Source organism: Thermobia domestica, chromosome 15 (assembly GCF_964235325.1).
Source record: "Thermobia domestica chromosome 15, izTheDome1.hap1.1, whole genome shotgun sequence".
Taxonomy (NCBI): Eukaryota; Metazoa; Arthropoda; class Insecta; order Zygentoma; family Lepismatidae; genus Thermobia; species Thermobia domestica.
This window is the reverse complement of record NC_137468.1, coordinates 194160456-194177441: the sequence shown is the minus strand read 5'-3', so window position 1 is coordinate 194177441 and position 16986 is coordinate 194160456. Positions and strand designations below refer to the sequence as shown.

General features: G+C 38.3%; 2 protein-coding genes across 3 annotated transcripts in view; one reads left to right on the top strand and one right to left on the bottom strand.

Moving 5' to 3' along the window:
• The window catches only part of LOC145671668 (uncharacterized), a 1096828-nt gene extending 1081002 nt beyond the window's left edge, over positions 1 to 15826 (bottom strand). For both annotated transcript variants that reach the window (XR_014128525.1, XM_081740866.1), the window contains exon 1: positions 15687 to 15826. The gene's annotated coding sequence lies outside the window, so the exon portion shown is untranslated. The remainder of the gene's footprint in view (positions 1 to 15686) is intronic.
• On the top strand, positions 4993 to 5523 carry LOC145671778 (uncharacterized). The gene has a single exon (XM_081740985.1). It carries the CDS (start codon positions 4993 to 4995, stop codon positions 5521 to 5523), a length of 531 nt encoding a protein of 176 aa, XP_081597111.1.
• Positions 15827 to 16986: the final 1160 nt, after the last annotated feature.

The window sequence follows — 16986 nt, the reverse complement described above, 5'->3', positions numbered from 1 at the left end:
ATAGAGGCAATCCATTAACATGTTAACGGGCTAACGGTTACTCTAACGGTGGCTGTCCACATGGTGTTTAAATGACAATGAAATATTTCCGTTTAACGTCCCACGTTATGTCCTTTAGGCTAAGGGAGATTAAGACAAGTGAATGATGTTGGAAGAATTGGTGGAATGAAAAAATGGGAGGAAACGGGAAAACTCCAAAGAAACCCACGATGTTGTCCATCACAAACTCATTTCGCCGGGAATCGAATAAGGATCCCCCACACACCGGAGATCTGCGATCTACCACTGAGCCACTGAGCCCTCCTGATGTTAAAAAAACTATAACATTCTTTTGTTTTTCTGATGGAAGCTTATGTGGTTAGAATCCCACGTTAAGCTGTCAGTCGTCGTCTCATATAGCCTCACTGCTGAAAGGGGATATTAAAAACACAAACTGAACTTACTCCTTAGCTTCTAGGCAACCTGCACAGTAACAGAAAAATGTTGGTTGCCTATAATGAAGGGTATGAAATAGGTTGATTCTCTTTACTATCTTTATCGGAGCTTATTTATGTATTACATAATGCATAGTAAACGATTACAATTGTTATTTAATAAATTGTGTCCCTTGTTCTTTGTTTTCTTCTAATAGGAATATGAATACAACTAAAAGTAACCTGTAATAGGAAAAAAAAATGAAATTTGTAATTAAGTAGTTATGGCTCTTGTTCGCAGAGAGACTGGTGATTCTTTCAGACTAATAATAGAAGAATATCGGTAGAATGAAGAAACTCACAGGCAACAAGAAAACGAAATAAAATATTTTAGGTTAAATGAGAAAGTAAGAAGAAACGGGAGTACCCCCGAGAAAACCATGTTGTCTACCACAAACTTACTTGGACAAGAATTGAACCGGGGACCCCACGCACTAGAGGTAACCCTTATATCACTAAACCACCATGCGCCACGAACAACAAGAGAATCATGAGAAAATACAAGTATGTAAATTCAATACAGAAACCGGAAATACTAGCTCTAAAACTTCTGGCTACATTAGATGAATACGGTCAGAGATGAAAACTTTTTGGGAGCTCGCTTAGTCCATATCGAAAACAGTTTCTTCTTTTTTTATTATAAATTATCGCTTTACAGGAATCAATATTGAAATCGGAAAGTGCACTGGCTTTTACTTCTATAGCTACTGTTTCCAGGTTCAATAGGACAATAGCAACACAGATAAAACACACCCTTGGGGTTTTGAATCAATATCATCATACACAGAGAAAAATCCGTTCTCCGGACAGCGGTATATTGCACAAATATACGGAATCTTCTTGCTTACTGTAGAAATCAGTACGGAGCATACGTTATCCGTATGTTACATAGGCACTGCCCTTAGATGTTACATCATGCCGTTGCAGGATGTCTCACATCTAACAGTTTTCCGTATATCACATGCATATATTATGTTACCTTCGTAATGTATATGTTATATACGTCCATTTGTATGTGAGTTCCTGGCCGTCTACATTGTTTCAAACAGAAAGTACGTATAGATGGAAGACGTATAGAGAAAGTATTATAAAACATGCGTTTTCAGTTATACGTCTGGTGTACGTTCAAAAACTACAGGAATTGCGCATGTAACCTATCTTTTTAAGTACACCACCTACATTTTTTTTCTCAGTGTATCTCTTACAGTCTTGTGTGTACTGAAACCGGAAATGGTTATTTCCGTTTGCAATAGGAAATTAAATCGGAGATTAAGCCTATCCAAGCGGGACTGAATCTATTTTTTTAATAACTGCTTTTGAATATCTGTTACCGTTTGTTTCATTATGACGATCAGTGTTAAAACCATTTTCACCAATTTCAGTTTAAAGGTACTAAAAGACTCAACACGAACCTTGTCCTTAGCATGTCGAATCCATATCAAATATACATCTCTCCTTATCTCTTACAGTTTCTGTTTTATGAATATTAACACTGAAACCGGAGATTGCAATGGGTTTCTACCACTTCCGGTTTTAGTAGAAGTAAAATGCAGATATCCATTCTTCAGACGCTGAGTGATTACAGAAAACCGCTTTTCGCTATCTGTTACCGTTTATGGTCCATAACGATCCCCGTTAAAACTAGAACTGATCTACTTCTACCACTTCCGGTTTAAATAGAAGGCTGGAAGAAGACATTGAATCTATTTTTGCGATACCAGTAAACCAAATTGAGAAAAAATTGTAGGTGGTGTACTTAAAAAGATAGTTTACATTTGTAAATCCTGTAGTTTTTGGACTTACCGTACAGCAGACGTATAACTGAAAACGCATGTTTTATAATACTTTCTGTATAAGTGTTCCATCTGTACGTACTTTCCGTATGAAACAATGTAGGCCGTCAGGATCTCACATACAAATGGACGTATATAACATATGGCTGACGAAGGTAACATAAGTATATGCATGTGATATATGGAAAACTGTTAGATGTCAGACCTCCTGCAACGGCATGATGTAACATCTAAGGGCAGTGCCTATATAACATACGGATAACGTATGCTCCGTACTGATTTCTGTAGTAAGCAAGAGGATACCATATATTTGTACAATATACCGCTGTCCGAAGAACGGATTTTTCTCTGTGTACCTTTCCGCCATCTCTTACTCTTCCTGCTTTGAAACCTGTGAATAGACGGAAGAAAGGATGGACAGACAGATATTGCTCTTCTATGTACAATACTTCCAACACTTATGCATAATATAATTTGAAAATGTAAAGAACAACCATATAAAAAACGATGTTACTTATGACAAATTCACATGGCTTACAATACAACCACGAACTTTTCGCTGTTAAAATGAACTCTGACCTTTACACCCGTGATTCCGTAAGCAAGCCCCAATAGGCACAATTTAACATACTGTATATATTAATATAATATACAATTTTACAGTGTAACAAAACAATACATAAATGATTTAGAATTAGAAAACCTAACTCGGTTGTAGAAACATTAATTAAAGGGATAGTCATCATCCTATCTATAGACACCAATTTAATAACTTTCCAGGCATTTTGACAGCTTCCTCGTGACTATAAGGTTAGCGTACGCACCTTCTATGTGGGAAACCTGAATTCGATTTCCTGTGGGAGTTCATGTAGTTCTGCATCCACATTAAGCATTAGGTTCATATCTCATATTGCCTCGGTGCTTCAAGAGACGCTAACTTCAAATCTACACTATAAACAAGAATTTTTCTAAATATACTTTGTTACAAACGTCTCCAGATTTTGAACAAAAACTTTTTGATTTTAATTTAATCATTTATATTTTAAGAATTTGTTTACATTTTTATTTCTAATTTTTTTCTTATCTTTTATATTTCGCTTTATTTTTAAAGTTTCTATCTATTAAATAATTCTCACATTTATTTATTTACATATGTATTTCAATCATATAAGCCCTTTGGATAAAATAGCTAGTGCAAGGAAGAAAAAAACAGGCCGGTAGCCAGCCCAAAAATGTAGGGGGGCCCGGCTGAAGTTAGGGGGGCCCTTTCCAACCTTATTATAGTTAATCACCATATTATAGTTCATTGGTAAGCCAGCATGAAAATTTTAGGGGGGCCAGCAAAAATTTAGGGGGCTCGGCCCCTTAGACTCCCCTTAGACCGGCCTGGAAAAAAGTTCTCACTGGAAAAAAAAGGAAATCAAATCTTTTAGTTTAACGTCTCTGGATTACTTCCTTTAGGCTAAGGGAGACGGTGATTAAGGCACAAGTGAATGATGATTATAACGACAAGACGTACATGTTACTGTGGACAATGGTCCGTAGTCTATGATATCACTTTCTTTTATGGCCAGATCTGCCTATTTATGTTATTTAGTTTGGGCCAGACATAAATATATATGCTTTATACAGTTAGTTTAGAACGAAAAGGATACGCCCAGGGCCGGATCCAGGATTGTCTGGGAGTGGGGTGTATGCACCAATAACTACCAAAATAACCAATCACTCTGAACCTCTTCAAAATGACATGTGACAATATTCTTTACCCCTGACAACATTGATGCATAGAATTGAGGGAAGTATTTTAACCCTCAAAGGACCAAGGGGGGGGGGCTATAAAATGTCCACACTTTTGAATATCGTTGTTTTGATGTTGAATATTTGTGAGCCCCTTCTCCATATTTTTATTTTGTGTCAGTAAGTATCTAAAATAATTGTTTCGATGGGACAAATCTTTCTCCTCTGTTTCGTTGGTTAATAATAAAAGCAAAATTCGGCGGTGGACACAAAATACCCCCCCCCTGGTCCAATTAAGTACCTTGAATTTTGGATTATTTTTTTTAATTTCTGCTTTTAGCTGGCTACTGTGTTCATATAGTAGACAAATGACTGTCTACATCTTCGCCATTAGCAGTACAAGGGTGATACTCCTTTGAGAACAGTTGTACAGTCTGTGAACAGTCTTTGTATAGTTTTCAGTGCATTGTGTTTCTTTTACAAGATAATAATGAGTAGATATTTGTCGGAAAAAGAATAATAGCGGAGGAACTTTCTTCTGATGTGAGTGAAACTGAGTTAAGTGGTTTAGAAGAAGATGTAAGTGAGACCGAGAACCATGTAAGTGACATCGAAAACATTTATGATTGTGACGATGAAGTTTACCATTCCAGTGACTCGGAATCGGTAATATCAAAATGTAGTGATAATCCGAATGTGAACGATAGTAAGGGACGTATGTTTCTACAAAGTACATAAGCAAATCTGGTAGAGTGTACGTTGATAAACCACCACCTTGTGTACGAAGAACAAAGCAAAATATTATACGTGAACGACCTGGACTAAAGCCAGGCGGTGTTGTAAACAATATTCGTGAATCCTTTCTGAAATTTTTCACATACGAAATTCTATCAGAAATCGTGAAACATACCAATGAAGAAGCATCTAGTAAAAATATTGACCCCGCCAATGAAAGTGAAGCGCTTGCACTTATAGGAGTGCTTATTCTGATGGGAGCAAATGATGACACTAACTTAGATTATCACGATTTGTGGTCTGTGGATTTAGGACGATCTGTAATATACATTGCAAGCATGAGTCGGAACAGATTTCGTTCTCTCCTCAAAATTCTTCGGTTTGATGACAAGGCTACGAGAGAGCAAAGGAAAGCTAAGGACAAATTTGCACCTTTACGCGAAGTGTTCAACCTTCTGAACGACAAGTTTCCGAAGTATTGTAAACTTGGAGCTAATACAGTTATTGATGAAATGCTTTCTCTTTTCCGCGGAAATTGTAAGTTCAAAGTTTTTATGAAAGAGAAACCTGGCAAATACGGTATACTCATCAGGATGTTAGCTGACTGTGATCACCGATACGTTTATAATATGCAAGTGTATGCCGGTAAGGAAGAGGGCAAAACAACTGCCTCAAGAGGACCAAAAGAAGTAGTGAAACGACTTGTCACTCCTATAAAGAATACAGGTAGGAATGTTACTACAGACAGGTACTACACGTCTGTAGAATTAGCTGAAGATTTGTAAAGATTTGTAAGATTTGTAAGGTGTTGTAAGATTTGTATGGTCTTACATTAGTAGGAACATTACAAAGCAATAGGAAACACATTCCTGAGGAACTGAAATCCATCAACAATAGGGAACTACATTCTAATATGTTTGCATTCACTGATCCCAACAGTGGAAAGCCTTCAGTAACAATAGTGTCCTATGTAGCTAAGGAAAAACCGAAAAAAACTTCTATTACTACTGCCAACTCAACATAATGATGACAAGATATCAGATACTGAGGGAAAGAACCAATCAGACATAAAATTATTCTATAATGCAACAAAAGGTGGTGACGATACAATCGACCAAATGGCACGTAAATACAGCACCAAGAGAAGTACACGGAGATGGCCACTATCCGTCTTTTTTACGCTTATTGACATCGCTTGTATAAACGGATATACCTTGTTCACAATGAACTTTCCTGACTGGAATAAAACAAAAAGTAATAGAAGGCGCTTGTTTCTTCAAGAACTTTGAATTGAACTCATCAAGCCAAACATTGAAGAACGCGCCAAAAATGTTAGGGGTATGCAGCGTAATATTGTTTCCTCAATGGAAAACGTACTGAAGAGAAAAATCACCACACATCGTCAGGGCATTGCACGGTCTGCAAAAACAGTCAAAGGTAGGTGTCATGTATCCAACTCCCAGGCGAGAACGAAACGTGAAAAACAAAACAAGCTTCCTAAAAACAACAATCGTGTGTGCCAAATGCAGCAGATTTGTTTGTGGGAAACATAGTGAGAAAGTAAACATTTGCCAGAATTGTCAGCTCGACACTGAAAACTCCGATTGAATACTCCGTGAAAAGTTCCGCACTACAAAGTTACTTACATCAATAGCATATGGACAGTGGCGTACATTGTTCAAGAACACAAAATTAGTGTGATGTAAACATTGCCAAAATTATAAATTTAGTATTAGCTTCACATAATAATATATGAAAGCTATGTATGGTATCATCCGTCCAATTATTTTTATTGAATAATACTCAGCATACAGTTACGTACAAATAAGCCTAAATACTCATGTGGACAATCATAAATATTATATGAAAAGGTGTATTTGTTAATTATACTAAATTTCACAACAATAAAATCTCATTTAAGTCCAATAATGCAGTGGACATTTTTTAACCCCCCCTTGGTCCACAGCGAAACGGGTTGACGCTTGGTCCTGCGAGGGTTAAAGAGGGTCACAAGAGTTATGCAGGGAAAAAATGTTCTTTCTCCCTGGTTTCTGTTTCCTTCCCTACTTGACAAATGCTATATTGTTTTGCTTGGTGAATCCTTTTTCTTCAACCTTTTGAAAATCGACTTAAACTATTGCTTTTACAAAGCTCTGCTTTCTTTCAAGCTACAAACGGAAACATGATGGCAGATAGTTTCGGAAAGTGTTGGTATTTTCACTGCTATAGTACTCGTGCACAGTCGTGAAGCTTGGGCTCTAACCCAATCACAGCAATATTTTTTTTTTCTTTTTGAGCTCCGATGCATCGGAAAACTTCGGTACAGTTCATGAAGTCATTTCCCGAGCGCACACTTGGGGAAACGTCAAACACCTGAAGTTAACCAACAATGTTGCCAAACTTTGAAGAGATAATAAATGAGTGTTAAAAAAAGCATTTAAAAATTACCAATAATAACACTGCGCAACAACAACCACTGTAACAATTATTCTAAAACGGTAACAATAACACGAATAGTAACAACGAAAATGTAACGCAACAAAAGACAATTAACAAAACAGAACTTGGCGCCAAACCAACAACACTGTACTCTCGGGAGATGTTTTCCGTGTAGCGTTAGAGACGACACTGACAAAATTTGATGGGTGGGGGTTGACGACTGGAACATACCCTCGCGTTCTATTGGGTGGTGAAATCGATAGATCTAGGTCAAGCTTCACGAGTCGGCGCGAATACTATAGTTTCTCATTTTAGATAGTGTATATTTACAACGAAGCGGGGTGGGGGGTGGAGAGTGCACGTGCACATTTGCACCCCCTAAATCCGGCCCTGGATACACCATTGTGAAGAAGTGTATATTCGTTTAAAAAGAAGATTATTGCAAAAAATTAAGAAGGTAAATGATAAAGTACTTACGCAAAATACATAGAAATATACTAAATTTGCATGTATCGTATTCTGTGTTTTTATTTTGAACAGTTAACTAGTGAATAGCCTTAAGAGTCTTCATCCCGGCGAAATTAAAATACCACTAATTTTACATTAATTATGTGATATCTTCAAATAGATAAAAGATAATCGAAATGTGGAACAAGAGCGTCCTAGACAATATCATTTTACATTAGATACCGTTATCACGACTCACTTATCTGCTTTCGATTTCGGGCCATTTTGATATTCGGCATTTATTTTCGCGTTTCTAAACAGCTGAAAACATAAAGCTACTAGGTGATTTGTGATAACGGTACCTCATGCAAAATAATATTGTCTAGGGCGCTCTTGTTCCATATTTCAATTATCTTCTATCTATTTGAAGATATCACATAATTACTGTAAAATTAGCGGTATTTTAATTTCGCCGGGATGAAGACTCTTAAAGTGATTGTTTAGTACATCAAGAAACGAACTTAGGGCATATATATAAAACGAAGTGTCAATGGAAGTGAACGTTATATTATATGATGGAAGTATTGGTAGAATGAGAATATGGGAGGAAACGGGGGTACCCCGAGAAAACCCACGAGGACAATGTTGTCCACCACAAACTTATTTGTCTGGGGATCGAACCAGGGATCCCTAGCACTCTACCACTGAGCCACCGTGTCCCCGAAATTCCCACTGGAGACATCGTGTGTCCAATGAGGCAAATCATGGTTTTAGCGGAGCCGCGGTGGGGTAGTGACAGAGGTGGGAGTCCTGATTTTATCTTCTCGTGCCAAGTGAGCTGGGTGATAAACAAACACCATGTGCGAGGGTTTTTCTCGGGGTTCTCCCATTTTCTTCATTCTATTATTATCATCCATTTCATCATCACCGATAGAGGGCATGATGACTCAGTGGTAGCGTGCTTTGCTCTGGTTCGTAGAGTCCCTAGTTCAATCCCCGGCTAAGTAAGTTTGTGGTGGACAACGTCGTATCCGTGGGTTTTCTCACGTACTCCCATTTCCTCCCACTTTCTCATTCCACCAATTATTCCATCATCATTCACTTGCCTTAAGGATGGTTTAAAGGGACAAGTTTTGCCGATAGATGTCACTACAGTCTTCGTATATCTCTTATGTATTTTTTCCCTTTCACGAAAATTCACAATTTCTCTTACAAATTTCAACCTCGAGACCCTAAATTTTCAGAGAAGGAGTCCAAGGCAACAATCCGTGCCGATTTTTTATTTAGAATTTTCTTCATTCTTGAAACGGTTATATTGTTAAAGATTTGGATATCCATTTCAACAATCAAGCCATTTCAACAATGAAAAAAATTATAAGTAAAAAATCGGCACGGATTCTTTCCTTAGATATGTTAGGGAGTTCCTTTTCTAAAAATTTGAAATGAAATGAAATCTTAAAGTTTTACGTCCCACGGTTATGCCGGTTAGGCTAAAGGAGACGGTGATGATGAGTGATGAATGAAATGGTGGAATGAAGAAAGTGGGAGGAAACGGGAGAACCCCGAGAAAACCCACGCGCACGGTGTTTGTCCACCACAAAGTTCACTTGGCGGGGGATGGGATCGAATCCGGGAGCCGAAGCACCAGAGGTGAACGCTCTACCACTGATCCCCCGCGGCCCCCTCTAAAAGTTTGAAGTTTCTAGGTTAAAATTTGTAAGAGAAATTGTTAATTTTCGTGAAAGGTAATAAATACATGAGAGATATACGAAGACTGTAGTGACATCTATCGGTAAAACTTGTCCCTTTACACCAACCTTAATCATGTCTCGCTTAGCCTAAAGAACATACTCGTGGGACGTTAAATTGAAAGAAAAAATTCATAATCACCGTCTCTCTTAGCCTTTGTGCATAATTATGGAACGTTAAACTAATAAAAGTCTTGAATTTAGAAAAGCTTAGTTTGACTATGGCAAAAACAAATTTTTTTGGGGGGGGAACCATTTTTTAAAGCCAAGTAATAAATTTGGCCATGAAAATTTCAAAATAGCCGTTATTGTTCACATCTTTGTAATGGTGTGTGTTTGTAGTAAAGATGCATTCTTTCACGAGCCGGGTCAGACACAGGAATCTCTACTCAATTAATATGTACGAGCACGTACCATTTAGCGCGAAAAAGTGTCATTAACTCCATCTAAGCTGATAGTGAGATGAAAAACCAGTTTTCTTCTCCACCACGTTCTTGCACATAGTCTGGTAAACCTGTATTTCGGTATTCATTACCTCAGGCACGCAGAAATATAGTAATGTATCTTGAATTTTTAATAGAGTGGAAGTCCAATTATCCACACTAATGCGTTCTGAATGCAATTCTGGTATTCATATATCCGGCTAGTTGCAGGAATAATGAAACAAGGTCTTGTTTGAAATACAATTTTCTGTAGCTTAAAAACTGCATCCATTTAATTTTAAGTTAAAAACTGCATTGTTACAATTTAACTATTTCAAAATGAAACCAGAGTTGCAACCCTGTTTATATTTTAGCATTATCATTTATGTGACGAAGTTTGTTGATGAAAATCTAAAACAAAAAGAAGTTCAATGTAAACATGTAAACAGCTATAACTTTTAAGTATGATTTAATGTATACTGTACAGAGTACAGAGATAGTCATTTTTCCTAACCCTCCCTCAACCTCACCCTCAGTTGACGCCCCTCACCCTCACCCTCGATCACACTCACCCTCCATTGACGCCCTCACACTCACCCTCAATTACTTTATCGCCCTCACCCTCAACTACTAAAATGAGGGTGAGGTGAGGGTGAGGGCGGCCCTCATGAGGGCAAAATGAGGGAGGATGACCATCTCTGGTACGGACGGCCAAAGGATCACCCGAAAACCTAGCATGCTTATATACAGGGTGGCCCAAAAGTAGGTATACAGTCCAGTACTGATCAATTCATTGCTTTTTATATCATTTCTTCTTGTTATCCATCAGGTAGACTTAGTTTTTTTATTATTTGTTCTTAAAGCCTTTTTACTTATATCTTAAGCTCGGAACAGCCGGAGCAAATAAACCTATAAACTAGAATGTTATCCTTGATCAATGCAGGGGTGTATACCTACTTTTGGGCCACCCTGTGTATATATACCCTGCGTAGTGTAGCCGCTAACGCTCTCATCTTTCGTGCGAGAAGTCCCGAGTTCGATTCCCTGTGGGGACGCTCTATCGAAAAAGTGTAAAACCTTTTTCAGGCCACCATCCTGAGTGAGGCTTTCCTGGGTTTTTCTCATTCACACCATGTAAATGCCAGGATGGTACCTAACATATAGGTCCCAGGCTGCTTTCTTCCTTCCCTTTTCTCGGATACTGTAATCGCCGAGGGACGTCATCCCTCATAAGTTACAGGCTAACATGGCCATAGATACCGAAAGCCCAGAAATCTATTCCTAATTCCTAAATCATATACAGGGTGTTTCAAAACAACACCGACAACGTTTGGGAGGTGATTCCTGACAGTAAGATAAGACAAAATGTATAGACCAACCTGGGTACACAAATGTTTCCTTTCGGAGTTATACGCTGCCGGAAATATGAACAAAATAAACTTTAAAGGTCCATAGCTCCAAAAATATGGGATCTACCGTAGTCGGTTCAAGACTTCATAGGAACTAGTATGTACCCTATCTAATATTCTGCGGTACTTCCGGAATAATTTTTATAGAAGTACTTGAATAGTACCTCAAATTATATGCCGTAGCCAAACTCCCCCTATAGAAATTGTTGCGTGAGTACCGCAGAATTCTGAAACATGTATTTTTTGGATAGGGCACATACACTCACTGGACAAAAAATTAGTCACCCTTGTGCAGAAGGAGAGATGAATCGCAAAGCCTGTACACATGGCGCAGCAGTTGAGTCACGTGCGCAACTCTGCGCGCACTGCTTCTACGGAACCACAAGGCAGCTTCGGTCAGTGAGACAAGTGTGTTGCAAGTGGACAGTGTCCGTCAAAATGGGTAAAAGTAACGATGTAACAGAGTGGCAAAAAGGGGCAATCATGTTTGGCCGTGCCCATGGCCATACGGTGGGGGAAGTTGCTGGATTTGTTGGTGTTTCGCAGCGAACTGTTCAACGTGTACAAGCAGTGGTGTCATACACGTGGCAATGAAACACGGCGTCAGAATTGTGGTCGGAAGAAGATCATGACTGAAAGGGACCGGAGACGCGTTACTCGGCTTGTGAATGAAAATTGGTTCCAAACCCTACAAGAATTGCAGCAGACAGTGAATGCAGGTCCATCCGAACCTGTTAGCGAAAGAACATTACGACGGGAACTGCATGCATTGAACCTTTGGAGTCGAGCACCTCGCAAGAGGCCATTACCTACACAGGCCCATAAAGCTGCGCGTCTTCAATGGGCCAGAAGTCACCAAACGTGGACAGTAGCTGACTGGCGGAAGGTAATGTGGTCTGACGAATCACGTTTTTGCTTGTATTCCAATGACGCACGTCGTCGAGTACACCGAAGGCCACATGAAGCTTTTCATCCTGAATGTGTGCAAGGGCACGTTCAAGCCGGAGGTGGGTCTGTGATGTTTTGGGGGTGTTTTTCTTATCATGAATTGGGCCCACTTACTGAGGTCACCACTACAATGAACCAGCATGTGTATTTGAACATTCCGGATGAGCAAGTGTTACCTTTCAGTCAACAGCTTCATGATGAGTATGCTGTGGAGACTCCTATTATTCAAGACGACAACTGCAAAGTTCATATGGCTGGAACAATTTGTGCGTGGCATGATGAACACTCCCGAACCCTCTTCCATCTAGATTGGCCTGGAAATTCACCAGACTTGAACCCCATCAAGAATCTGTGGGACACGTTGGAACAGCGGGTAAAACGCCGAAATCGGCGTCCACGCAGTTTGGCGGATTTGCGCGATCAAATCCTGAACGAGTGGCTTCAACTGGATGTGACATACCTGCAAAACCTTGTGGACTCGCTTCCAACCGAATCCATGCGGTTATCAAAGCCAGAGGTGGTGTTACACGCTATTAATTACTGTTGTTCACGGATTCTTGAGAGGTGACTATTTTTTTTTTTGTCCGGTGAGAGTATTTAAACCCTTTGACCTTTTTTAACCACAGAAATACTTCATCCTCAGCAAGGGCGTATATCTTTATTTGAAAAATTATTCTATGTTGACATTTGCCCTTCTTATACAAGTAAATACCCATTTAGAGACGTTAAAATTGAAGAGTATCTCATTTTCGCCAAGAAGTGGCTTTGGCCCTTTTAGATCCAGGCCACAGATATATATATATATATATATATATATATATATATATATATATATATATATATATATAGATATAGATAGATAGATAGATATAGATATAAATATAGATATAGATATACATAATTCGTTTACATACGCTAAGTTTATATTATATTTTGTATATGTCAATATACTATTTATTCAGGTACTCAATCATATAGAAGACCTCTAACCGGGAATCGAACCCAGGTCCCACGTTTCGAAAGCACATTGATTAACTACCAGATTATTAATAACGCACATTTGAACACACAACCAATAGGTAACCTATGTTAATTTGTACAGCTTATATATTCATAGTACCGCTATATGCAATATGCAATTTAGGTTTGTCCATGTTATTTTGTTTCCTCTATTGTACATTATTTTCAATTTTTGTTTATTTTTTTACTTAAGTAGTATATTCTTTTTTATGTGCTTCAATACTTTTCTTTTGTAATTGTTAATATTTTCTATATATTGGTGCTTTTTCTTTCTTTTTTTTTTTAAAAAAAAAAAGAATGTATGCACGTGGTTAAGTGTTCGGAGAAGGCTGCAGAGCCTTAACTTCGCCACGTAAAAGAAGTCATAAATAAATAAACTATATAGCCGCGAGAGAGCTCTAGTTGTTGATAATGGCTAAACCAAAGAGCAAATGTGTGAAACTAGAAACATGTTTTATGTAGTTTAGTAGAAAGCATAACATGCAGAATTATTTCCAAGGATTTCTTAAAGAATGTGGGGGGGGGGGGAAAGAGAGAAAACAAAGTCTCTTTAATGTTCACGATTATTACCTTTAGGGTAAAGAGACAAATTACTAATAAAAGTAAATAGTTACGAATGGAAAGATGGAATGAGAATACAGGAAGACTGAGGATAACTCCGGGAAAACCTACGGGTACGATACTGGACATGACAAACTCACATGGTGTGAGGTCAAACCAGATATCTCTTGCACGAGAGGTGAGAGATGCCGAAAGAGAAAGATACAATGGGACACAGAGTGTATTAAAAAAAAACAAACTATTTGAAGTATAACGTAATTCTAGCACCAATACGTTTTTGAGGATATGACTGCCCTTGAAAGTACGAGTATCTGTTAGTTGGGTACATTTGAATGATACAGTTTTATGCTATCTGTTGAGACATAGCGTGTCAAACGAAACATTATCAAGAAATATCCTTCAACGAATCAGCTGTTTCGCATCCTCCGGGACACGCTATGTGTCTGAGTGGATGTGGTACGCGAAGTATAAATACTTCTTTCACGTAAAAAGAGAAGAAAAGAGATAAAACACGTGAAAATTATTTCCTGATAGGATAATGGCAAATAATATGGTATGTATCTTAAACAGATAGTATGAACCAGAGATTAATGAGAGAGCATTTTGTTGACATCTTTGAAGAAGTCACAACAAACTTCAATAATTGGATTCGACCTCATTTAAACCAATTTAACATACTACAAAAACAACAGTTTTACAAAACATAAACTCACTTAGCGTATCAGTTTCTAGTGCAATTGTTTAACGGTTCTCAGTTGTTATACTATATTCTCGTGTCCGTAGGTTTTCTCGGGGTACTCCCGTTTCCTTTCACGCCCTCATTCCACCAATTCTTCCATCATCACTCACTTTTCTTAATTATCCATCTCCTTAGATTAATCGTGAGACGTTAAACGGAAAAGATGTTATTGCATATTCAAGTAATTTCCGCGCTTGTTCTCAAGACGCTTGATATATTTAGCATGTCGGAAAGTGTGTACAAAAGAACAATTAAACAGGCATGTTTTGGAAACGGCATATAAAGAGCACATATGCTAAAGACAATATGAATGTGTATTTTTAAATTGTCTATTTTGTAATGTGTATTTCTTTTAATTATTTGTATTATTTGTCTCACTGTTTTGTATTATTATGTATTTCGTTGTCAAAGACAACACAATAATTGGGCCTAGAGCCTGTTGTGTTGTGCTTGAACTAAATAAACTAAATAAACTAACACTCAGTTATCGCAGGAAATTTAACCAAGAACCATCAATATTGAAAGTGATAATTTGAATGAATTAACTTTAATATTTTTTTCAGCAACTTTCAGGCTACACGAGACTGAAAGTTGAAAGTGGAATACGAAGTACTACTCGAGTTTGTATACGAAGCAATTATCTCCACTGAGGTGTCGAGCTCGGGTCGTTGCATACTAAAAGCACGCGCGTTATCCAGTCAGTCACGATAAGGCAGCATGGTCGGTGTGGTACCTCCTTAATCCGGTCGCTCTCGTGGGAGCATCGCTTGAGCTATTGTACACTAAATTAGAAACTGTCTACCGTAAGCATTTTCCACTCTTGTTTTCTTTGTTTAAACAACACGCACCAAGCTACGAAATCAGAATAGTTCCTTGATTTATTGGAGATTAACGTATCTTCAGAACCGGGATATATGAAACTGGTTCAGTAATAAGTGGGATCCGAAGCATATTCGTGTTTACCTCCAAGGAAAGAACCACCGCCGGGAATCGAATCTCAAACCACGCGAACAGAAAGCACGCATTAATCTCCCGGTCACAAGAGGACACTTTGAAGGTTACGTAAGAGCTGCACATGACCTTGGTTCATTGGTCACTCTATAGATCCATTGGTGAAGTGATGAGTGGTCCTATTTTCTTATTAGAACCGAAAAACAAGCTTTAATATTATAAATGTTTGGGATTTAGGGATACTAATAATTCATTTGTACTTACCCAAATTGTCCTAAAAAGTTGTATTTTCCTCCTAATTGTCTTATGATCTTCTGTCGATCCACACGAACGAAGTGACAACCGATTATCTCGTGTCAGAAACTACGAGTACAGCGAATGTCACAGCATGTGAGAACCCCGAGAGCTTTCACTGGAAACTGTCTTCACGGGCTCCATCCACAAGAGATCTCCATCTGGAGTTGGCAGCCGTTGCTAGGCGACGCACACAATTGACACACGACCTTGCGCACATGGGTTTCCAACATTCCTCTATACATGTTATAGGAAACGTGACTTGTACACATAAGACATATCGCTGGAGTTTTTTTTTTAAAAAAAAGAGCAACAAAAGAACGAAATGATATTTTGGAAATTCTTCTTTACAGACAACCGCGGATGTGATTGTATCGAATAAATATTTGCTGATGCAGAACGGAAAATGGCATTTCTCATTTTTACGTTTTATGAATTTGGGAGAATTATTCAATGTTGTTCAATGATAAGTAGGCAAGATCATAGGCAATGAAGCCGCGGTGGCTCAGTGGTAGAGCGTTCACCTCTGGTGCTTGGGGTCCCGGGTTCGATCCCAGCCCCCGCCTAGTGAACTTTGTGGTAGACAAACACCGTGCGCGTGGGTTTTCTCGGGATTCTCCCGTTTCCTCCCACTTTCTTTATTCCACCATTTCATTCATTACTCACCATCACCGTCTCCTTTAGCCTAACCGGCATAACCGTGGGACGTAAAACTCAAAGATTTCATTTCAAGATCATAGGCAGGTTTAATTTGCAAGAAATTAATTCTATGGCTAAAAATTTCATCGCTGCAGAGGCAAAAGAATATAACTGATTTCTACCCTGTGTCAAATCAATCTAGTTTGAATGGGTTAACTTCCAAAGGTTATCAGGATCACGCTAGTGGGCCATATAAAATTGCAAAGTTACTAGGATTACATTAGTGGGCCCTATAAGATTGTAATATTATTAGGATCACGCTAGTGGGCCTTATAAGATTGTAATGTTATTATTAAGATCACGCTAGTGGGCCTTATAAGATTGTAATGTTATTATTAAGATCACGCTAGTGGGCCTTATAAGATTGTAATGTTATTATTAAGATCACGCTAGTGGGATTTATAAGATTGTAATGTTATTATTAAGATCACGCTAGTGGGCCTTATAAGATTGTAATGTTATTATTAGGATCACGCTAGTGGGCCTTATAAGATTGTAATGTTATTATTAAGATCACGCTAGTGGGATTTATAAGATTGTAATGTTATTAGGATCACGTTAGTGGGATTTA